This window comes from Ctenopharyngodon idella, chromosome 3 (assembly GCF_019924925.1).
Source record: "Ctenopharyngodon idella isolate HZGC_01 chromosome 3, HZGC01, whole genome shotgun sequence".
NCBI lineage: Eukaryota > Metazoa > Chordata > Actinopteri > Cypriniformes > Xenocyprididae > Ctenopharyngodon > Ctenopharyngodon idella.
The window spans coordinates 19606052-19630360 of record NC_067222.1 but is presented as its reverse complement, the minus strand read 5'-3'; the positions used below and the strand labels follow the sequence as shown (position 1 = coordinate 19630360).

The 24309-nt window shown below is 36.1% G+C and overlaps 4 protein-coding genes across 5 annotated transcripts in view; 2 read left to right on the top strand and 2 right to left on the bottom strand.

The window, feature by feature from the left end:
• The first annotated feature begins 163 nt into the window (after nt 1-163).
• ndufb10 (NADH:ubiquinone oxidoreductase subunit B10) lies at nt 164-2102 on the top strand. Its single transcript, XM_051884954.1, has 4 exons — nt 164-417; nt 1384-1522; nt 1616-1755; nt 1939-2102. The coding sequence occupies exons 1-4, from the start codon at nt 270-272 to the stop codon at nt 2022-2024; spliced, it is 513 nt and encodes a 170-aa protein (XP_051740914.1). The 5' UTR covers nt 164-269; the 3' UTR covers nt 2025-2102.
• Nucleotides 2103-4534: 2432 nt separating this feature from the next.
• rps2 (ribosomal protein S2) overlaps nt 4535-24309 on the bottom strand; it is a 71148-nt gene continuing 51373 nt past the window's right edge. Inside the window, exons 1-8 of one of the 2 annotated variants that reach the window (XM_051884918.1) lie at nt 6993-7138; nt 6444-6581; nt 6121-6210; nt 5423-5530; nt 5166-5339; nt 4912-5071; nt 4730-4821; nt 4535-4654 (exon numbers count right to left, since the gene is read on the bottom strand). In XM_051884918.1, the coding sequence (XP_051740878.1) occupies nt 4574-4654; nt 4730-4821; nt 4912-5071; nt 5166-5339; nt 5423-5530; nt 6121-6210; nt 6444-6578 (840 nt within the window). In that variant the 5' untranslated portion in view covers nt 6579-6581; nt 6993-7138 and the 3' untranslated portion in view covers nt 4535-4573. Of the gene's footprint in view, nt 4655-4729; nt 4822-4911; nt 5072-5165; nt 5340-5422; nt 5531-6120; nt 6211-6443; nt 6582-6992; nt 7139-24309 lie in introns of those variants that run through there. The other variant, XM_051884928.1, reaches the window with a different exon arrangement.
• Nucleotides 13392-15365, bottom strand: si:ch211-139g16.8 (uncharacterized). The gene is made up of 6 exons (XM_051884982.1): nt 15136-15365; nt 14433-14756; nt 14222-14319; nt 14028-14078; nt 13837-13947; nt 13392-13691 (listed from the first exon to the last, which is right to left on the bottom strand). Exons 1-6 carry the CDS (start codon nt 15221-15223, stop codon nt 13632-13634), a joined length of 732 nt encoding a protein of 243 aa, XP_051740942.1. The 5' UTR covers nt 15224-15365; the 3' UTR covers nt 13392-13631.
• kdelr2a (KDEL endoplasmic reticulum protein retention receptor 2a) lies at nt 18543-23293 on the top strand. Its single transcript, XM_051884940.1, has 5 exons — nt 18543-18809; nt 19639-19739; nt 19890-20048; nt 20605-20857; nt 22280-23293. Exons 1-5 carry the CDS (start codon nt 18719-18721, stop codon nt 22312-22314), a joined length of 639 nt encoding a protein of 212 aa, XP_051740900.1. The 5' UTR covers nt 18543-18718; the 3' UTR covers nt 22315-23293.

Below are 24309 nucleotides of genomic sequence, written 5' to 3'. Positions count from 1 at the left end.
ATAACCTTTCACCTTCAACCTGGCAGTTTATAAACGAAACGAGGATATAAAACGGGCAGTTTTATACAGATTAATAGCATGAGTTTAGTTTTTAAATAAATATTATTTAAAAATAAATAAAAGTAATTTCCACTGAGTTTTTAATCGTAGCTCGGTGACCTTTCTCGCCATGTTTTGTGAAGCGCGCATGCGCATTGTGGAGGAGAGAGAAGGGAGATTGAGGTCGATTAAAGGGTTTTTGAAAATTCCCTTCTCATAAATGGTCGAAAATGCCGCAGGATCACGATAAAGATGTGTATCCAGAGCCTCCCCGCCAGACTCCAGTGGTGGATAAACAAACGGCTCTGCCGAATCCAGCTTTAATATTGTCGAAGCTCTTCTACTACTCGGTGGATGTGCCAGTGACCACATTCAGAGGTGAAGTGACTTTACACTAGTGTTTACATCTGCTTATTCATACAGTTGCATATATAGTAGCCTTTGTAGTGTGAAAAGAACATTATGGACATGCATTTGTGTTTTAACCCTTGTATTGTGACACGATTTTTATGCTGCGGGGACTGATCTATATATATATCTATAAAAGATCATTGGGTGCAAATCAAATTGACCCTATTTGGATTTAATACATTTCACCTAAAATCACTTCATGAAAACGAAAACAAAACAAAGAAAAATTGGTACAGAAAACCTCAACATTAATACTTATTACACATTTCGAAAAATAAACCTGAGAATATATGATTTTTAAAACCGTATATATAACAAAAATGATCGCAAATTATGAATATTATAAACAGTATTGCAACTATTTTTTTAACATTTTAAGAAACATTTTAAACAAATGTCGAAAAGAACTTATTCTGTGTGTTATCCTGAATCTCAAACAGTAGAGCATGGAGTTCGCAACACCAAGATCATAGGCTCGATTCTCAGCAATATTAACATGCTTGAAGGAATAAAAATTTCTTCCTTTACTGCAGTGTACATTTCTCAGGATACAAAGCATCTGCCCAATGCATAACTGTAAATAAAAACCCTCTAAAGGTAGCTGAGAAATGGACATAATAAAAGTTTTAAAGTTTGTATTTGGGTTGGTGGTTTTTATAATAGCAGTGCGTTTGAGTTTATGTTTTATTCATTGTCTTCTCAGTCAAATACAAGTATATATTGAAAAATTCTGCAGTGCAAATTGTATGCAGGACAAAAATATCTGTACACATTGGTAACAAAACTGTAACAATCAATATCAAAACAATATATTCAAACTATATGTATTTTGTAACAAATGACAAACTAAAATCTACTTGGCTTGTAATTCTTTCCTTATTTTATGGTCCTGTTTTTGTTTTGTTTTTTTGTTTTGTTTTTTTGCTCTACCAGGCATTATCGAAGGCATCCAGGGCGATAAGAAGTCCCACTACTATCATCAGAAGTTTCGCCGTGTTCCTGAGCTGACTCAGTGCCAGGAAGGAGATTATTTGTGCTATTATGAGGCTGAGATGCAGTGGAGGAGAGACTAGTATGTTCATCAAAAAAAGCATTGTAGTACTGTTGTTCATATATCTCTATTTTTGCACACAATCACTATTTTTTCTTGTAATTTTGTCTGCAGTAAGGTGGATCAGGAGATCGTGAAGGTGGTCCAGGAGCGTCTTCGGGCCTGCCAGCAGCGTGAGGGTCCCAGTTACAGACAGAACTGTAACAAAGAACTGAAGCAGTTTGATGAAGTGTCCAAGGCATTTCAGTCACGCTGTGAGTATTTTGTCAGCTAGTAATGTTTGGCAGTGGCGTTTTAAATCCATTCAATATATAATACAATGGGACAAGCCCAGTTGCAGTAGGTGTTGTCTAAAATCCTTTAGCTTGAAACCAAAGCTGTTTATATGAATGTACAGGAATTAGTTTTCTAGCTGTTAACCTCTTTATTTCTTCTAGACGGGGACCTCGGCGCATACGCCAGCGCACGAAAGTGTTTGATGAAGCAGAAGGAGAGGATGATGGCAGAGGCACAGAAGGCATAAACCTCCTGTTTTTCGGCTTTTCTATGTCCGTCTCTCATCTGTGTATCAAAGTGTAAAATAAAGTTTATTGGAAAGTGACTTTTGAGTAGCTGCTATTAATAAAATCCCACCAGTGTCAGAGTTACCTTATATATTACTTTCCCTTCAGCTCACTATCAGTTTGTGTTGTTGGTTTTGCATAGACATTTCCAACATTTTAAAAATCAGATTACAGTTTATTTATTTCATGTACTGTATGTGTCTGTGCTTATATGCCTTTTGCTGGATAGAGTCGGTATTTAACGGAGGGGGGCAAGAGTTTTTGGGGTAACTATACAAGTAATGTGCGTTACGCAATCTGATTACTTTTTTCAAGTGACTAGTAATGCTGTACTTTTAAATTCACAACAAAATATCTGAGTTACTTTTTCAAATAAGTAACGCAAGTTTCTTTGTTTTTCACATTTATTGATTGACAGCTCTCCTGTCCACATGTTGAGAGAAATAAAGTGCAGAGGTGTTGTGTGCGCTGTGTGAACATGAGGGTTATTGTAGATCTAGACTAAATGTGAACAAGCATTTATTCATCTCACTTGCACAAAATTCAGTATTCCTCAAAATGAATAAAAACTGAAATGCAAACTCAGAATATTGCACAAACCTGCAATAAATGTTAAATAACACAAATATTCTTTTAACCTCAATTTATTAACCACAGTCTTCGCTGCTGACCTTCGTTTATCTAGTTCAACCATACTAATAAGCAAAAATGACTTTAGATAAACATCACATTTGTGTTTGATTTTTCTGTTTTGTTTATTGCTGCGTCCTGTTCTTCACCAGAATGGCAGCACAGCTGAAAGGTTTGAGCTGCGCGCGCCCTCTACTGTACAGATGTGACTTTGCATTACCTTCCGCCTCAGGCTTATTCAGTTGTGACCTAATAGTTAGAAGAGTCGGACTTGTAACCCGAAGGTCGCAGGTTCAAGTCTCAGTACTGTAAATGAAGGTGGAGGAAGTGAATGAACAGTGCACTCTTCCACTCTCATTACCCACAACTGAGGTGCCCTTGAGCAAGGTACCTAACCCCCAAGGACACTTTTTCAGGATATATATATATACATACATATATATATACACTGCCTGGCCAAAAAAAAGTCGCTGTTTGGATTTAAATAGGTAAATGCTTAAGAGTCTATGAATGGATCACTGACACAGTGATTATTATGTTTCTAACATGTTATATGTTTGGCAACAGTTCTTCTAACTGATGGAGTGTGTAGCTTTTCATTTCTGAATCTTGTATTGACAATACATGAGTCGAGCACTCTGTGAAGTCTACTCCAGCACATCCTAAAGACTTTCAATGAAATTAAGGTCTGGACTCAGAGGTGCCAATTCATGTGTGAAAATGATTCTTCATGCTCTCTGAACCATTCTTTCACAATTTTAACCCTGGTGAATCTTGACATTGTCATCCTGGAATATGGCCATGATGTGTCTTCGTACATGATTGTTTAAGGCATGAAAATCTACACACTCCATCAATTAGGGTTAAAAGAACTGTTGACAAACATAGAACATGCTAGAAACATAATAATCACTGCAATAATGATCCATTCATAGACTCTTAAGCATTTGCCTATTTAAATCCAAACAGCGACTTTTTTTTTTTTTGTTTTGGCCGGGCAGTGTATATCAGATGCTGTCATTCAAAAGTTTGGGAACAGTGAAGTTTTGGAAAGAAATGTAATACTTATATTCACAAAGAAGCAAATAATTGGTCTTCTTTGGAACTTTCTACTCATCAGTCCTGGAAAGTATGTTTCCACACAAATATGAAGCAGCACAGCTGTTTTCAACATTGATGATTATAAGAAATGTTTCTTGAGCATCAAATCATATTAGAATGATTTCTGAAGGATCATGTGACACTGAAGACTGAAGGATGAAAATTCAGCTTCGATCACAGGAATAAATTACTTTAATATATATATTTTTTTTAATTGAAATATTTCACATTATTGTATTTTCGATCAAATGAATGCAGTTAACCTCAGGAAATTTTGTATTGCATATTGAATCCATGTCAAATTGTATAAATATGCTACTTAGAAAGTGGATAGTTCATACGTACCAAATGCTTCTCGTTTATTTGTACATCCTCATTTCTTTAAGTCTCAGCACTGATTTATACCAACTAGTTTAAAATTAGTTTACATGTCAAGGATTTTTTATTCTGCATTTCATGAATTTAGGTAAAATAAATTAATTTATGAAAATTTCTCCCAATGTTTGTAGTGATTATTAGATGTTTGTGACATTAGACAAAAGGGCACCTGAAGCCACTTCAGCCATGATGATCACAATGTAGCACATCTCTTAATTTTAAACCACCTAAAACACCTGAGAATTTTAACTTGTCCACTTTCTTGGGAAAGTTTTTTTGTATGCAAATCAGAAACATCAACTCACGAACGGTGCTACTAGCTTTTACACTTGTCAAACAGAACACAAAGACTCAAAAATGGTTACTTTCTGGACTTTTATTTCAATCCATTGTACAAAATTTAGGAGGCTGCCTGAAGAGCTCCCTGAGTCCTCTGAACAGAGACCCTGGTGTGAGTCTTGGCCAGATGATCAGTGAATTCCTGAAACAAAGACGACACTTTAGTTTCAATTATGACACTATGCATTTGTTAAAAGTCTTGAAATGCATGTATTACCTGGTAAGGAGACTTGGTAAACACTGTTTCCTTCCAGAGATCAGGTGTCAGATAGCTGTAAGTCTTAGAGATTGCATCGAAGGTGGCCTTGGCTGCAATGAAAACATGACAGTTTTTAACATCGAAATACTTAAGCATGGACAGCTGTATCCTGAAACGGTATTCAAATAAAAGTCCCTTACCAAAGTTGCCCAGAGTGGCAGTGCAGCCCCTCGCAGAGGTGTAGCAGTCATCGATACCAGCCATCATCAGCAGTTTCTTGGGCACAGGAGCAGACACAATGCCGGTACCACGGGGAGCGGGAATGAGACGCACCAGGACTGAACCACAGCGACCGGTCACCTGAACAAATACATATTCAGTCAATTAAAAAAATATAATAAAAAAGTTCAAATTCAAACGTCGCTAATTATAATAAAAACCTTTGAAGTCTCACCTTGCATGGCACGGTATGTGGTTTTCCGATCTTGTTACCCCAGTATCCTCTTCTGACGGGAATGATGGACAGTTTGGCCAGGATGATGGCTCCTCGGATAGCTGTGGCTACCTCTTTGGAGCACTTCACTCCCAGACCAACATGGCCATTGTAGTCACCAATAGCGACAAAGGCCTAGAAGGTTGAGAAACATGAGCGATTATGGATCAGCTGCAAGAATTGGACTAGTATTGAACACTCAGGAAGAAGCAAGTCACCTTAAACCTGGTGCGCTGACCAGCCCTGGTCTGTTTCTGGACAGGCATGATCTTCAGAACTTCATCTTTCAGCGCTGAGCCCAGGAAGAAGTCAATGATCTCAGACTCCTACAGGAAAGAAAAGCATATTAAGTTTCCACAAAAAGCAAAGCAGTTTTATGACACTTTGTGGAGGTCTTTATAACTTTAAAGTCATGAAACTGAAATAGCAACAGATCTTTTCTTCTGTATCATTAGGTACGTTGATAAAGAATCGGTTCTACGCGATTGTCGGTTGTGGATTGCCATCTGTGGTTAAATGGATAGTTTAACCAAAACTTTAAATTGTCAATTACTCACTCATGGTCGCTCCAAACCCATAAGACATTCATCTTCAAAACACAAATGAAAATATTTTTAATTTAATCTGAGATATCTGTTCCTGCATTGAAAGTCTGTTCACCCAAAACATCCATAATATCTTAAATTTATGTTTCAAAGATTAACAAAAGTCTTATGGATTTTTAACAACGTGAGTGCGTAATTGCTGACAGTTTTCATTTTTGGGTGAACTATCAGTTGTGACAATGATTAAACATTACTAGCTTAATTTAAAAAAAAAAAAAAAAAAAAAGTGTGGATGAATTGTTCACTTCAAGATCCATAAGCAATTAGAAAATAGAAAAGGGTGAATTTTACTCTTATATCAACTTTAGTACCTTGATTGGCAGAGAATACAGATAGATTTCCTCCAGGGTCTTGATCTTCATATCCTTCACCAGACGACCAAGTTTGGTCACAGGCACCCACTATATGAAACAAATTAATCAATCTATTAGCACATAAAACGAAAGCTACAGGTATACAACACTGACAGCTGACATTAACACTGACAGCTACTGGCATGATGAATAAAAGCCATGGGGTACAATGGAAAAACCAACAGAACAGTACAGAATGCAAGTGAGTATGCATAACTTTAGTAAAACATTTAACAACGCAAAATCATAACAGTCAGAGTAGTAGTAAGGTGATGCTTTACCTCCTTATCCTCAGATTTGCCTCCCCGGGCACCGCGGCCTCTTCCACGGCCCCTGCCGCGACCACGACCGCGACCCCGGCCGCCAGTGCCGAAACCTCCGCGAAAACCTCCTCTACCACCGGCGTCGTCCGCCATTTGCTATAAAAACAACAAAACATCTCCGTAAAACAATGTAAGTCGCGCTTAATGTCAGACACATGTTGAGAATAAATGCACATGTATAAATTCACTTGTTTATATTTTATCAGCTAACATAGAAATTATATCTAAAGTACGCATATGGAATTGTGTAATATAACACGAATCATATAATACAAGAACGTACAAATATATGACTGGCAACACCAGTTCACCGCCATTTTTGAGACCATCTGGTATTAAGTGCCCTAAAATAATATTCCTGCTCATTTTATACGATTAATTTTGCGATCACATTGTTAGCAAACCGTATACATATGACTTCTATGCGAATGTAATAATTTTTATTTTGCGATTGCGGAGATAAAAGCAGATTCTGTTAAGCAATGACAAGCGCCAGCATCAACTTACGTGATGTATGTTCAGGAAGAAGAAGGCCGCACGAGAGTTCGACGAGTTTTTATCCAAAGGGGGAATTCTCGCGATATTTTATCACAGCCGTGATAATGACGACCTCTAGTGGCGAGTATGAGGTCTCTGCGGAACAAAAGTGGGCGTTTCTGTATTTGTGGGTGTTTTCAAACTGGTGAGTGTTTATATATCATACAATGAAAATGATTCTTCGTTTTGAAATAGACTGTTTATGACAAGACACTACAGACACTGGTTAATATTTTGTGATTCTGTCACCACAACAAACCTTCTTTCAGAAAAGAGGAGAGAAAACATCCAAAATGCACATTTAAGTTTATTTTATTAGGCCTACACTTGATCTGTTTCTTTAGATTTCAGTTATCTCCAGAAATTTCTACTTCAGTGGCACTTAAATAAAACTTTCCAGTTTTATTCCTATATATATTCTGAAGGTCGTTTGGGGGGTTGTTTATATATCATTTGCAAGGTTTATATATCTCATTGTATTCCTAAAAACATGGTGAATATATATATATATATATATATATATATATATATAGTATATACAGTATATATACAGTTGCAAGAAAAAGTATGTGAACCACTTGCAGAATCTGTGAAAATGTGCAAAATTTTAACAAAATAAGAGAGATCATACAAAATGCATGTTATTTTTTATTTAGTACTGTCCTGAGTAAGATATTTTACATAAAAGATGTTTACATATAATCCATAAGACAAAAAAAATGCTGAATTTATTAAAATGACCCAGTTCAAAAGTTTGTGAACCATTGATTCTCAATACTGTGTGGTTACCTGGATGATCTATGACTGTTTGTTTGTTTTGTGATGGTTGTTCATGAGTCTTTTGTTTGCTCTGAGCAGTTAAACTGAGCTCTGTTCTTCAGAAAAAATCTCCAGGTCCCAAAAATTCTTCAGTTTTCCACCATCTTTTGCATATTTGAACCCTTTACAGCAGTGACTGAATGATTTTAAGATCCACCTTTTCACACTGAGGACATCTGAGGGACTCAAACACAACTATTAAAAAAGGTTCAAACATTCACTGATGCTCCAGAAGGAAACATGATGCATTAAGAGTCGGGGGGTGAAAACTTTTGAACAGGATGAAGAGGTCCAAATTTTTCTTATTTCGCTTGAATATCATTTTTTTTCATTTAGTACTGCCCTTCGGAGGCAACAGAAAATACTTACATGTTTCCCGGAAGACAAATTAAATACAATTTACCTTGATCTTCAAATTCCAAATGTTTTTTCACCCCCCATCTATTAATGCATCATGTTTTTTTCTGGAGCATCAGTGAATGTTTGAACCTTTTTTAAAAGTCCCTCAGTTGTCCTCAGTGTGAAAAGATGGATCTCAAAATCATTCAGTCACTGCTGTAAAGGGTTCAAATATGCAAAAAATGCTGGAAAACTGAACAATCTGCAGGACCTGGAGATTTTTTCTGAAGAACAGAGCTCAGTTTAACTGCTCAGAGCAAACAAGGGACTCATGAACAAACATCACAAAACAAAAAAACAGTTGTAGATCATCCAGGTAACCACACACAGTATTAGGAATCAATGGTTCACATACTTATGAATGGGGTTATTTTAATAAATTCAGCTATTTTTTTTGTCTTGTGGATTATATGTAAACATCTTTTATGTAAAATATCTTACTCAGGACAGTACTAAATAAAAAAATAACATGCATTTTGTATTATCTCCCTTATTTTGTTAAAATTATTAATGTTTTCACAGATTCTGCAAGTGGTTCACATACTTTTTCTTGCAACGGTATATATAGTCTCGCTGTTGACAGCATTTTCTGATTTATGGAGTAATAAAAAGATATCTAAAAAAAAAAACCTCTGTAAAAACGTTTGACACCAATATGTCAACAATATAAAACATGAATTTTGAACCTGCCTTTATCCATTGTTCAGATTTCTGTCCTGGAAATGTATGCAAATTAGTCCATATTTAATTAGATAATGCCTCATTTGAAAATTTGAACACAACTTTTCAGAAAACTTGTAATAGAGTACCTCAGGGATGGTGTGTTTTTGTAGGCCAACCCAGAAGTTAGCGGCGCACGGGTTCCCTCGATTGAAAGCCAATGCATTTTTCCCATAGACTTTTGGAAAATCGCAAAAAATAAGCTCTGTGTTTAACAAAGGGCTATGACACTTACACGTTTTGTCTATCAAGATAATCTTTACAAGTTAACACAACATTTATACATTTTGAAGCCTAAATAAAGTCGTCAGATATAAAAAGCTAACAATAGGCTATAAACGGACTACAGCACACCATGGTCACGGATCAACATCACCACCATCAAGCTTCCTCAAACTTTATTTAGAAAACAACTTTATTTAAAAACATGCTCGCTCATTATGATCTGCGCTGTGTATGAATACTTATCCACTTTTTCATGAGAAATGCTGTCCAAATGTCCTGTTTGTCATGATGACGTCTGAAGTCCCCGCCAAAGGAAGTAGTCCCTTTTAGCAATTTGTTAGCAACCGCCGTTTTTAAGACACAATAAAGGTTTAAAAAATCACAAGCGGGTTATAACTGGTGTGTTTTATGTCATAGATCAAAACGTGAAAATATTTAGAGGATTTGTTAACCACAGACCTTATTTCAGGCGATTTAGCAAAAAACCATTCAAAAAACCCATTGACTTTATGGCGATAGAACCAGAAGTCCTAAAATGCTAACTCGCTTCCGGGTTTTGCCTACAAAAACACATCATCCCTGAGGTACTCTATGTAAACATTTTTGTTAGTTAAATGTATACCCGATTCATCTAGTGTCTTGCAGCTTGCTGTATGTTTAGTCACTTGAAATGGACAAGAGAGAAGGAAGAAATTATTAAGCATTGGTTTTGTTTTACTAGCTATACATATCCTGCTGGTATCAGGCATGCTACAAATAAAATAGGCTACAGATAAACAGGACACATAAGACAATTTTATTAAAAGATTGCCACACCTCTGAGACAACAGAAAAACAAACAGTAAAATAGGCCCTAGTTTTCACACACACCATTTTTGAGTACAATCAATGAATACATTTTCTTAACATTTAACATAAATTAAAGGGTTAGTTCACCCAAAAATGAAATTTCTGTCATTAAGTACTCACCCTCATGTCATTACAAACCTGTAAATCCTTTGTTCATCTTCGGAACACAAATTAAAGGGGACCTATTATGCCTCATTTTACAAGATGTAAAATAAGTCTCTGATGTCCCCAGAGTGTGTATGTGAAGTTTTAGCTCAAATTACCCCACAGATAATTTTTTATAGCATGTTAAAATTGCCACTTTTTGGGGTTGAGCAAAAACACGCCCTTTTCAGTGTGTGCCCTTTAAATGCAAATGAGCTGCTGCGCTCGGCCTAAGAGGGCGGAGCTTCAAGAGCTGATTCTCTGGTGTCAGGATTAAGTCAGGACGCACTATAATGTCAGAAACTGCGAATATGCTGCATGGAGATAGAACAGGTATAGTTTAGTTCAATTTAGTTTAGTTCGGTTATAACTAACCGAAACTATATTGTCTTCTTGTTTTTATCCACTATATTAGTACAAGCCTGTTGTACCGGACCCCATTCGACTTTACAGATGAGTTTTATGACGTTTATTGTACTTCACACAAAATATGAAGCGTCTGTTTTCAGTCTAGAAAATCACTGTAAGAGCTTAATAAAACAGTGCAAGTGTGCATTAAAATATTATCCTTAAACTCTCTCTCTCCCTTGCATTATCATCAACATACACAGTGAAGTAAACAGAATAACTTGTTACAACTAACAGTAAACAAATACATAAAGACCTTATGCTTTTTCGGGTGGTACTTAATAAACTGGTAAACTTTATATCCGTAAATCAACTCACATGAACTGTAATAAAGTGCCCTCACCTTCATTACTGCCATATCCAGTATCACTCTGGAGACTGTAAGCTGGATCATGAACAGTTTGTTGAGTAACAACTTTTTAGCACAACCTCTGTTTTGTATTTTCCCTTTGTATTGACATTCGTTCACAAAGCAGTCCAGTGTGAAATGATTCGCGCAGACATAAACGAATTTCGGTAGAGTTGAGGGAGCATTTTCTTTGAAAACAAAATGAATCCACCTCGTCTTCAGCGGCTCAGATTTCGGGAGTAAATTGAGAGAGCTATGTGGATTAATCCTTCCAGCTACAGAACACCTAAAACGCTTGGGAGATGTTCTCGTCAGTGCAGCAATGGTGGACTGTGTACAACTCGCTGTGAACTCGCTCAGGGCAGTTCTATGTTAAAACAGCAGTATCTGTCAACATTCGTGGGTGGGGCCTGTGGCTAAAGTGAGGTTACATTGCTAGGGATCTGGAAACGGCTTGTTCTGATGCCGCGTTCCAGGCAACCCGTAACCCGGGTTTATTCCAACCTTCTACCCGTGAAAGTGCACTGGAACGGCAGTCAAACCCGTGACTTCCCACCCGTGAACTCACACTAGATCGATGTACTCCCAGTTCTGCGCTCTGACATCACATAGCCCGCGAAACAACAATGGCAGCCCCTACGGATGCGGTGTTTATGCAAGTGGTACACGGTGAGAAATAGACTTTAGGACAATATAACAGTGCAATCAAATTAATAATAATATAATAATGATAAATAATACACACATGATTATGTATTACAATGTTATGTGTCTGAAATGATAAGTATGTCGTGAAAGTATATCGCTACATGGAAATGTGGGGCATAGCTAACATTAAGGTAAATTCCTTGCACTCAGGCAGTTTGGCATGACTTGCCCGGAACGCTACAAAGTCGTGAGTCGTGGTTTGAAGTCGTGAACCTGCCTGGAACGCAGCACAAGACACTGCTTATGATTTATGGGGATTAAAAAAAAGGAGTGGTTGGATTTTTATCATTATAGGGTGGTTGTGTACACACACTGCCAACACACATTTATAGCCAAACACCATGCAAAAGGCCGGCTCCTGCCTCAGCATCACATGCATGCGTCGTGCTGCTCACCTGATCAGCGTCTGCCAATAATGAGTCGCCATTTTGACGTAGAACCTGGCAGCACTGTTTACTCATACCTACAAACTCCAAAGTGGTGAAAAAGGTGACATGTTTAGAAAGTATATAGTTGTAGGAGGTTTGGGGGCATCGTCCCCCAGGAGAAAATTTTTATGATTTTAACATGTAAACTAAGCATTCTGGTGCACTCTGACAAGAAAATAAGTGAAAAAACAACATTTGCTTCAAGTAAAAAAAAAAAAAAAAATTATAACATTTATTGTCACTAGGGCTAGGTATTGACACAAATTTCACAATTGGATTCGATTTTGATTCAGAAGCTTGCGATTTGATTTCAATTTGATCACCTTCAATCCAATATTGATTAATCTGGGGCCTATCAGTGCAGTACATGGCAAATTTCCTCAAAGAAAAAATATCTCAACTAATGCTGTAAACTATACAGGGAATACATTATAATACATTTTTAATGACATAATTATGTTTCTACTCATTTTTATATAGACCTGAACATTTAAATGGTGGCTGTCATAAAACGGATTTATACATTCAATATTGAAGCACATGTTAAGTACAATAAATATGCAATAGCCTAGTCACAGTGGGTATATATAAAAATGCTCCTCTCTAAGTTCATTTTTCTGTAGCTGACTAACGAGTTTTTGGACATTGAATGGCTTTTCTGAGGTAAATGTGACATTTTTACAAGCTGTTTTATTGACACCTTTCCGCGGTTGAAACATTGATTGATCGATTAATGTGACATGATATGGATTTTGGTAAGTTGTACTGTATCTTTCAACATACCTTCAGATATTTATTCACGTTTATTTCGTGTTGTAAAGTGGAAGAGATGCAGTCTATGGGAAAGTAGCCCATTTTCGATTCTTGTGAGGTTTATTGTGCCTGCAAATTCACCCTGACACCCATCTCCCCCACCCCCGAAAAAAAAAAAAAACTCTTCGGATCTACACGATTCACATAAATGACATATTTTGATTCAAAACAGCGAATTTCGTTGAAAAGCGACTAGTTTGCAGGTATGTTTACTACATCAACTGTGAAGGAGACTGACATGGAATAGAAGAGATAGTTGTTTTTTTTATAAAGTCATTATTTTCATTTTGTTTTTGCACACAAAAAGTAGGTTGAACCACTGTGGTCACATGGACTATTTTAACCATGTCTTTAATACCTTTCTGGACCTTGAATGTGGTAATAACGTTGCAGTCTATTGGAGGAAAGCTCTCGGATTTCATCAAAAATACCATCATTTGTGTTCCAAAGATGAACGAAGGTCTTACAGGTGTGGAACGACATGAGGGTGAGTAATTAATGACAGGATTTTCATTTTTGGGTGAACTAACCCTTTAATACAGTTTACAATGTAACTGACAGTGTAATGACATAGCAAGAGGGGTCACATGGAATGAGAAATCACATGAAGAAATCACATGAAAAGAGAAAGGTCATCAAAACTCTGGGTCAGCCAACCGCTTTCTCTGAACTTAGCTTTCAGGTTTGCAGGAAGTTGCAGGTTTTTAGATCAGCAGGGCAGGCATGGATTAGGGCATTCGATTTCCTTTACTCATCAAGATTTTGGTAAACATCTTCACTATCGTACACATTTTGAAGACCTTTAGACTGTAGGGAAGATTGAAAATAAATGTTAGGCTATAACAAGAATTATGACAGAAATCTTTGTAATAAAACTCCACAGTTATGTACAAATTATTGTGCAATTGCTAAAAATATATGTATGTGTGTTTTAAAAGAATACTCTGGTAACCTTGTCTTGGGAAACTTTGTCGCGTGCCTGAATTTTGTCACCACTTAAGTTCCTCTTGCTCAGTTCTTGCACCACTCCACTGAAAAGCACTACTGGCCTAGCAGAGTCCTCCTAAAAACATCAACACTTTTGACAATCACATACTGTACAGTTTGAAAACCTTAAGATGTATAAGTAGAGTCAAACAATACCTTGTTCTCATTTTTACATCTTCTTTTAAAGACTGATGTGAATCGTCCAGTCTTTCGATAAAAACAACGAAACATTTTAATTATTTAAATTTCATTAAAAAAATACTGAGAATGTTTTGAGCATTTAAATGGTTGTTACATAGTATTATTATAACATTGCATTACTTTCAAAAGTAATGTAACTTTAATTGTACCTTAATGCAGATGATGATGCCCAGGACGAGGAGGCTGTACACTGTTAGCAGGACTAGCAATGTCAAAAGCAGTGCTTGACGGACGTTTAAGCCCCTCTCTGGATAAAAATCAGTTTTTTTTAAACAAACAACAACATCCAGATAATGATATGTGTAACATATTAGCAGAAGGGTGTGATGGGGTCATGCTGAATCATCCGCCAGTGTTTACCTGACACTTTCAAAGTGGTTCCCTGTCCGATTGCTTGCGCCCCACTGTGAGCCACAGTGAGCAGAGCTGCTGCACAGTAATACACCCCACAGTCTGTTTTTGACAAAGAGCTGATTTCCAGATCATGATGATCCAGTTTGTATTTCTGTGGCTGGCTTGACACATCAATCTGGTAGTGATTGTCTTTCCGGAACACGTACCAAGAGATCTGAGGTGTGTGTTGACAGCTGGATACATTGACAGAGCAGGGAATAGAGACAGACTCTTGCTCTTTTCTTCTCATGAGCTTCGTTGGCTGTTGGACATCTACTATACATCCTCTGACTGTAGAAATTTAGAATATTATGTTGTTAAATTGAATACATTTAATTTCTGACATAATATTTCAAAACTTGGGAAGTAGCCCAACACGTCACACAAGATTTTTTTTTTTTTTACTAAATCTTCTAAGTACACTATTAAAAATAAATATTCTTCATTGGAATCAATGTTTCACCTTTAACATCCATTGCTCCAACAGTTCTTTATAGTGGAAAAATGTTCTTCAGATTATTTAAAAAAAGATTCTTTTAAAAACTGTCGCCTGAAAGATACTTTGGTGAACCCAAAATTGGAATAACTGCATCACTGTGAAAATAACCCCTTTTGAAACTCTTATTTTTAAGAGTGTAGTATAGCATTGACAAGTTCAAACTCTGCTCACCTAAGCCCAGAACAAGAAATGCCATGGTGAAGAAGAAAACAAAGTTCATGTTGATGTCAGAGTTGTTTGTGGCTCCTCTTCCTTTCATTAATATCTCTCTGACGGTTTGTCATCGGAAAAAATTCTCACGCTTAACTGAGAAATAAAACCAGAAATGACTTGTAAAAATGAGAAGTGACACAGACCAATCCCCTGAGTTCTTCCTTCCTTGTGTGAGACTTCTTGTCACTTTAAGTCACCATACTGCTTATAGAGACATGTGAGTAATGTGGTAATGCATTAATATAATTGGAAATAAAATGTTGTGTTGATGCTAAGTAACTTTAACAATAGTGTTGGGGTAACACATAACAAATAATGTGCATTATGTAATCAGATTACTTTTTTGATGTAACGAGTAAAGTAAAGCATTACTTTATAAATGTATACATTAGCAGATCGATCAGATGACTGTTTGTCTGTCAACAGATGTCGGTCTATCTATCTATCTATCTATCTATCTATCTATCTATCTATCGTCTGTCTGTCTAGAGTTGGGGAAAATGCCACCTTGGGCAGAGGTGGGTAGAGTATCCAAAATCTGTACTCAAGTAAAAGTACAAGTACTTGTAGAAATATTTACTCAAAGTAAAAGTTAAAGTAATAATATCCAATGAAAAAAATACTCTAGTATATATATATATATATACACACACACAATAATACAATAGTATGTATTTAGATAGATATATAAATTATTATCATAATTAGATATCTTTGCAACAAACACAGAAGACACAAGCATTATTTCTGGCATCTGTAACCTTAATATCATTGCATGTCCTTTGCTTTGTATAATAATAACGGAACTTATAGGCTACAGCTACATTTGAGGAAGAGAGAAAACTTTTTACATGTGCTCACGCTCATAACCGCTGAACATCTGAACACAAAAAATGATCAAATAACGTTACACATTGACGGATCTTCTTCGTCTGTTCTCCAAAATGTGATCAAATGTATTTCTGCAGGCGCGTGTAAACTGGTTAACTGTGCTCAACGTTACGCAAAGGCGTTCATTTTCAAGACGAACAGGTCGGCGGCGCCGCCACTGCACCCATAAATTACCGCGGGACGGCGGGTGTTAATTTCATACTCTCTGAACAATGGTAGCTTAATGTATAAATTAAGATATACGTCCAAAAAAAAAAAAAAACGGTAAAGAAATGCTACATACTTTGTAGTGGTGTTATCGTGGCGTAATAATCTGTTTGGTGGCTGTATGAATTAAAATCAAATGAAATCGATACCTGTGGAATTGTTCACAGACACCATACGCAGTTCAACTAATAAAGATCTTCATCGCTGGCAAACAATAGGATGCATTTGCAGATTTGCTTTTAATTGACTGTAGGTCCACTGCCACTTCACCCAACACTCCGAGTGAGAAACCGCTTCAGACGATTCTGATTCGCGAACCAATTTAGACAGACGGTGCGTTCCAAACGGGATATATCACACTTCGGAGTGAAAACAATCATGGCCGCCATATTGAAGGGTCGTTCCAAACCTAAATGCTCAAAACTGGCCACTTCAAAGGGCCCTTCTGAATGAAAGATTTCGAAGGGCACAACTGATGGACACTTCGGGCCCCCGTGATCCTTTGCACAGGGAAGTTGTTTGATGTCACAGAATAGGTACAGGAGGCTCGGAGTTCGATTTTACCTATAAATGTATGTGTAGTATTTTTCTGTACTACTGTAATATTTATACGAGTTAGATTTGGCACATTATTATGGTCAAAACGACATTGTACTTCAACAAAAATACTTTACAGCTCCCTTTACACCCTTCATCCCTCGAAGCTCTCACTCCGGAGGGTAAACCCTTTTAAGGGATTAGGGCAGTTTTGCCAACTTGTTTGATCAAGTCTTTGAAAGAATCGATTCAAAAGAGTGATTCATTTGGGAATGGGGCATCGTTCATGAAAAAAGAGACAGCGCGCTTGGAATAATACGCACTTCTTAACACAGTATTGCATTAAAATAAAGTAACGAGAGGAACGTCGCCCAGTGTAGTGAAGTAAAAGTACAGATTTTTCATTAGAAATGTACTCAAGTTAAAGTAAAAGTATCCATATTTAAATCTACTCTTAAAAGTACGAATCTTCCAAAAAAAAAAAAAGTAAATGTACTTCGTTACTACTCACCTCTGCCCTTGGGGTAAAACGCCCACCTATACTGTTTTTCCCCAAATAACCACTAGATAAAGTCAAGATACATTTTTGTTGCAACTTCATTGAGTGATGTAGAAGTATTTCGGATGTAGAAGTAAAACGGATTTCACTGTAAATTATCTAATTTTTAGCAGTAAAAAAAGTGTTTTAAAGCTTGTTGTTTTGTAGAACATCACAGTTTATATATGATATGACAATAGTAAGGCCTGTAGATAGGGAGTATGTGTTATTTAAGGAAAATATAGTTATATTTTCAGAATGACAAAGCATTTTTTTCAAACACAGTCTGTGAGGTAATACACCCCCAGTCACATGGGGTAAAACGCCCCCTTCGCACTATCATAATTACTGCAGTTACTCTGTTCTGAACATCAAATCATTTGTTTTCCAATGTAATCTAACTAGATGGTTGAATAAAAATATTTGGACTTTGTATTTAATAATTAAAAATTATTTAGTTAGCATCAGGTAGCTAGTTAGCTAGCCAGTTAGCATCAGTTAACATTATTTTTCAAATAAGATATTATAATTTTGTAAATCACAATTATAGATTATATTCTTTTTATTTTTAAGCTAAAACTGCCTATACACTGATTTTTTGATGTAAATGTATAAAGCAACTTGCTTTGCCCCACCTGTGGGGCAAAACGCCCCCTTGGTACAAATTTGATTTTTGTTAAAAATCTAAGAACATGAAAACTCTTGCCATGTTTCATGCTTGGTTTATAATTTATGTAATTGTCACAAAAACTATGATAGCTATTCTGGACACATTTAACTTTTGTTTCACAAAAAAAAAAAAAAAAAAAAAGTACTTAAGGGGGGCGTTTTCTCCCACCCTATCTATCTATCTATCTATCTATCTATCTATCTATCTATCTATCTATCTATCTATCTATCTATCTATCTCTGTCTGTGGATCGATCAGTCTGTCTGTCTATATATCTCTCAGACTGTCTATACAGCACAGTACAAAATACAGAAAATCAGTCTTTTATCACAAAAAACAAAAATTAAAATGACAGAAATGTTCTTACACATTAGAAAGAAATCCCAAATTATTATGGTTATTATTAATAATAATATATTTTTCTCAATAGTAACTATGGTTACCAAGGCAATTTTTGTAAGGGAGCCTCAGAGGGCGTGGTCAGACGCGTGGAGCTCGCGGCCGCACCAACTACTATTCCCAGCATTCATTGTTCTGTTGGCCACGTCACGTCCACCGGCCACGTCGCCCCTCATTCGCCATATTTCGTGGAGGAATGCTCTGCAGAAGAGCGGCACTCAGCCGGTTCACAGTTATTTCACTCACCCTGAGTTCTCTTTAACGCCACTAAAACCAGCCAGAGAGGTAAAAAAACCATCATGAATATCTTTAGGCTAACTGGAGATCTGTCTCATCTAGCTGCCATCATCATCCTGCTGCTCAAGATATGGAAGACCAGGTCCTGCGCAGGTGAGCTAAACTCACACAAAATATACTTTTCTCATTCATTTCGTATTTAATTTGCGTGTTTATCAGAGATAGGAAAGACTTTAGACTGGGTTGAGCTGTCCGGAAAAGTCTTGTGATTTTTATCTTAAAGCATGAAGCCAAAAAATGAAGTAATTTGTGTAGCATGCAAGCTAGTGGTTTAGCTTGACTTGATAGCAACTGAAGTCAGTTTTTTTTTGTTTGATTAAATATGCAGTTTGAGTTTAAATGGACAGAGCTTTATCTGTTTAACATGTTGTGACGATAATGTTTGCTTATATATATTTAAAGGTACAGGCTACATGACAGGCTTGTTCTCAGTGAAGTGACTGAAATAGCTGAAAACTAAAAGCCTAGTTACTAACTATATATATACTAGTTTGCTATATATATATATATATATATATATTATAGCAAACTATATAACGTTGTACTATATAACGTTGCAGTATGCATGTAGAGGACAAATTACATCTTCGTATCTTGCATTGTGAGAATGGTATATTTGAATAGTCAAGTAATTTCATATATTTGAAGTCATGCATCTTAAATTCTCCCTTTGCCATACATTCCTGAAGTGCATTGCATTCCTTGCTTTGACGTGGCAGTGCATGTAGTTTAGTGTGGGCTTTGCAAGGATGGGTCTCCTGGATGGTCTAGATGAATGTCTTCAGACTTTTGCTTTGCAGAGATGTAGAGAACTTAGATGCAACCCTTTTGAAATTTCTATGAGTTCAGTATTCAGTACTGCTGATGTGTGCTCTTTATTGTTTTTAAGTAGTTATCTGAGTGTAAATGTTCTTGTCCCCAGGTATCTCTGGGAAGAGCCAGATACTCTTCGCCTTGGTGTTCACCACACGATACCTGGATCTCCTGACATCTTTCATTTCTCTTTACAACACTTGCATGAAGGTAAATGAATAGAATGAACTTTTACATGCACACATCAATACATTCGTCAATCTTAAATTCCAGTGATTGCAAAATCAATCTGAGTAAACAGTTGAGTGTGTTTATCTGTGCACTGTTAATCAATTGTTTGTTTCTGTTCTGTAAAAACAGATCATCTACGTTGGTTGTGCCTATGCCACTGTCTACCTGATCTATGCAAAGTTCAGGGCAACCTATGATGGAAACCATGACACTTTCAGAGTTGAGTTTCTAGTGGTTCCTGTGGGAGGTCTCGCCTTTCTGGTCAACCACGACTTCTCTCCGTTAGAGGTGATTATTAGACTCTTCACTGCACATTTGGCTTTTTGCCCATCATAAATGTTTTTAGGCCTGTCCAGAATTTTTTTGTAACCTTTATTAAACCTCTTCAAATAACGAACCGGCATTATCATTATAAATATATAATGATAATGCCGGTTTGGTGTATATATAATATTATCTGTTATAACTTGCTTTTATTTATTTTGGTGTATATAAAGACAAAGTTATTACTGAAATAAATGAAAGCTAATTATAACAGATTATATTATATACAAAAATTGTGTGTATATATATATATATATATATATATATATATATATATATATATGAAAAACAAAATAATTATCGGAAATATCGAAATAAAAGCAAATTATACTCAGATTAAGTTTAAATTGCACACAATAAATTGCAAATAATTTAGAGAGTTTTAAGGCATTTCTTTTTTTTCAGCTGCCTTAAGGATTGAAATAATGTTTCTCTGAGTTTTGTGGCTTTTAAAAATGTTAAGAAATCTACTTTTTTTTGTAAAGAGAACTTACCTGTGCTCAAAATATCTTTATGACAGATTCTGTGGACCTTTTCCATCTACCTTGAGTCAGTGGCCATCCTGCCTCAGCTCTTTATGATTAGCAAGACCGGCGAGGCCGAGACCATCACTACCCACTATCTGTTCTGTCTGGGGGTCTATCGCGCCCTCTACCTCTTCAACTGGATCTGGAGGTTCTACTTTGAGGGCTTCTTTGACATGATTGCCATCGTGGCTGGGGTCGTCCAGACTATTCTCTATTGTGACTTCTTCTACCTTTATGTGACAAAAGGTGAGTTTGTATGCACTTACACCTTTGTAAGGATCATGGGTGTGAAATGACATTAAGTTTGGTCTTGACATATAAGTCAGTGTGAAATCAAAACTGATCCCATTTACTTTATTAATACTTGTTGCTGATGTTATTTCAAAAAAGATGGTTTTCCCATCAAATATCCTGTTTCACTTGAAAATTATACAATTATGGAAGTAAAATGTGTTGCAGACAGATTAGTGTGGTATACATTGATTTTTTTTTTTTATTTTTATGATTTTCTCTTTAATTCAGAATTTAAAACATCTAAGCTACAGTTTACCTTTGTTGGCTAATTTTAAAGGGTTAGTTCCCAAAAATGACAGAATTTTAATTATTACTCACCCTCATATCGTTCCAAGCCCGTAAGACCTTCGTTCATCTTCAGAACACAAATTAAGATCTTGTAGCAATGTAATTACCACATTAAAGGTCCAGAAAGGTAGTAAAGACATCGTTAAAATAGTCCATGTGACTGCAGTGGTTCAACCTCAAATGTTGTGAAGCGACAAGAATACTTTGTGTGCGGAAAAACAAAACAAAAATTCCGACTTTATTCAACAATTTCTTCTCTTACCTGTCAGCCTCCTATGCTGTTTACGTAGTGAACACAGTGCAGCGCTTCCGGGTGCTACGTCAAATTGCCGACTTATTATTGGCCACCTCCTGCGTCAGCATCACACGCACGCGTCGTGCTGCTCACGTGAACAGCGTCGGCCAATACTGAGTCAGCGTTCTGACGTAGAACATGGAAGTGCTGCACTCTCTATACAACGTAAACTGCATAGGAGACTGACAGGGAAGAGAAGAAATTGTTGAATAAAGTTATTTTTGTTTTGTTTTTGCGCACAAAAAGTATTCTCGTTGCTTTATAACATTAAGGTTGAACCACTGTAGTCACATGAACTACTTTAACCGTGTCTTTAATACCTTTCTGGACCTTGAATGAGGTAATTACGTTGCCTTCTATGGGGGATAAAAAAAAATCTCTTAGATTTCATCAAAAATATCTTAATTTGTGTTCTGAAGATGAACGAAGGTCTTATGGGTGTGGAATTACATGAGGGTGAGTAATTAATGACAGAAATTTCATTTTTGGGTGAACTAACCCTTTAAACAGTTTTTTACTTCTAGAACACCGTCTATAGGGTTAGTTGTATAATGTAATTATGCATAATGTATAGTTATTACTATAGTAACTACATGTATCGTGTAACAAGGACACTAAAATAAAGTGTAACCCTTTTTTCCCCACATAGATAATTCATTAATGCATGCATTAATTAGTTTAAGCACTGGTTTAGCTTCTTTTTTTTTTTTTTTTTAAGAATTTGGCTTGTTTTAGATGTAGTCTTTTTTTTTTAATGCTTTATTTTATGAAATCTTTTGTCTGCTCCACAGTGCTGAAAGGAAAGAAGTTGAGTCTACCAGCCTAAGTGCCAAAGAACAGAGAGCTGTGTCTCCATCAGACTTGTAGAGGGGCACAAGCCAATGATGCCACCGCAAGATGCCCAAGACAAAGAACACATAACGCCAGTTCAATCACTGATTTATTTCTCTCAGCCTGGACACCAACCATCCCCTTACAGAAACAAGGACGTTTTCTTCTGTCTTTAGCATCTTGCAATACTTTTTTTATTGCTATTAAAAAGAAAAAGAAGAAAAAACTTTTCTATATGCAAGGTGTATTGAAATATTGAATATTGAACAGTGCATTGTACACACTAACTCCAGTTAAATGCTTCATTGTAAATTTTTCCATAATTGGAAATGGTTCCCAGAGTGTTGAATAAGTTCTTTCCTGATTTAAGAGGGAAAATGAAATGTGTGTGTCCAACAATTCAAATTATTATATCCCATTCTTTTTTTTTTTCTCCTCCCCCACAGAGTACATGTGGTAAAATCACCCTTTGCTTAAATGAGAGGTTTAGCCACCACTGAAAATTAAGTTTTCTTTTTTTTACATAAAATGCCTTATTTGTCTTTCAGTTTATGTACATAAGCATTTGTGCTGATTCCCCCATAACAATGAGTCAACTGTAAATAAGAGAATGTTTCATATTTCATTCAGCACAATTCTCCTTGTGTGACCCATATCATTTTTTTTAGGATGTCAACATTTATCAATGATATGCGACATTAAAGCAATTCAGTTATTTCCTGCAGACATCAGCTTGTTGAAATGCAGTAATTTATGGTAAGACCATTAAATTTAGTGGTGTGGATACTGTCAAAGCACATATTGGAGTGAATACAAGTTTTGTAGCGTAGTATTTTTTTGTTTATGGATTACAGCTTGTTTTCTTTTAGTTCAACATCCCCAATGTTTTTCCCCTCTCACGTCATTCCTGTAGGGTTTACAGTTATTTTTTTCTAGTTTTTACATGTCTCCAATAAATATTTTAAGGGACACGATTTTGTGTGTTATTCCTTGGTGCTTTTTAAAATCAGTTGACAATTTTACTCGATTTATTCCTCTGTTTTCCAGTAATTACAGTATAAACTGACACCTTTTAATTGATATTTTATTAATGAACACAAGATGCAGTGAGGACAAAAGAAGCAGGAAATACATGGAAATGTTTTGCAATACAAAAAGTAAACCATATCAGTGTTGATGGTGCTTATGCTCAAGTATTTCATCAGTTACATTCACAATTGTTTTTGCTAGCTCAATTTGAATGGTCCTGTGGTGTGATGAATTTTTAAAAGTAATGTTCCATGTAATCTCTCAGTAATAATACTCATAAAAGCTGCATGCACAGTAATAATAAAAGAATGAGCAAAATGCTGTCTAGATTGTTCTAGATGAAGTAGCATATAACCACACCACAGTTTTGGCACAAGTTAAATGTACAAGTAAAATATTTAATATTTAAAATATATATGTTACTATACAGCAGTAAAAACACACCAATGAAAAATTAATTCAGATCCAAATACATTGCACTGGCCACAATGATCTATTGATCCCTTATAGTGACCAACATTAAAACATTTCCCACTTATTCTTCAGAATGGGGACAATTATATTTCAAGGAATTATTCTGAATGAATGTTAGAGATATTCACTTATGTTTCTGTACATCTGCCTCGAATTTCTCATAAAACGTGTTTTTTCTTTGCCTATATCATCCAATACAAGTCAACAGTAGTAACTGATTACATGTAATCTGGATTATGTAATCAGATTCCAAATATTAAGTACTTGTTGTAACCAGATTACATTTTAAAATACTCATAATCGGTCTACAGTTACTTTTCTATTGATTATATGATTACATGTTATTCTCACAGTGGCATTGAATTATTCATAATTCATTGATTCAACTTCTTTGTTATCTTTTAAATGTTCCTTTTTATAAAAGTCTACTGCTTATATACATTCAGAAGGTCTTCCAGGTTTGTGGAATTACACACACAGACCAGCC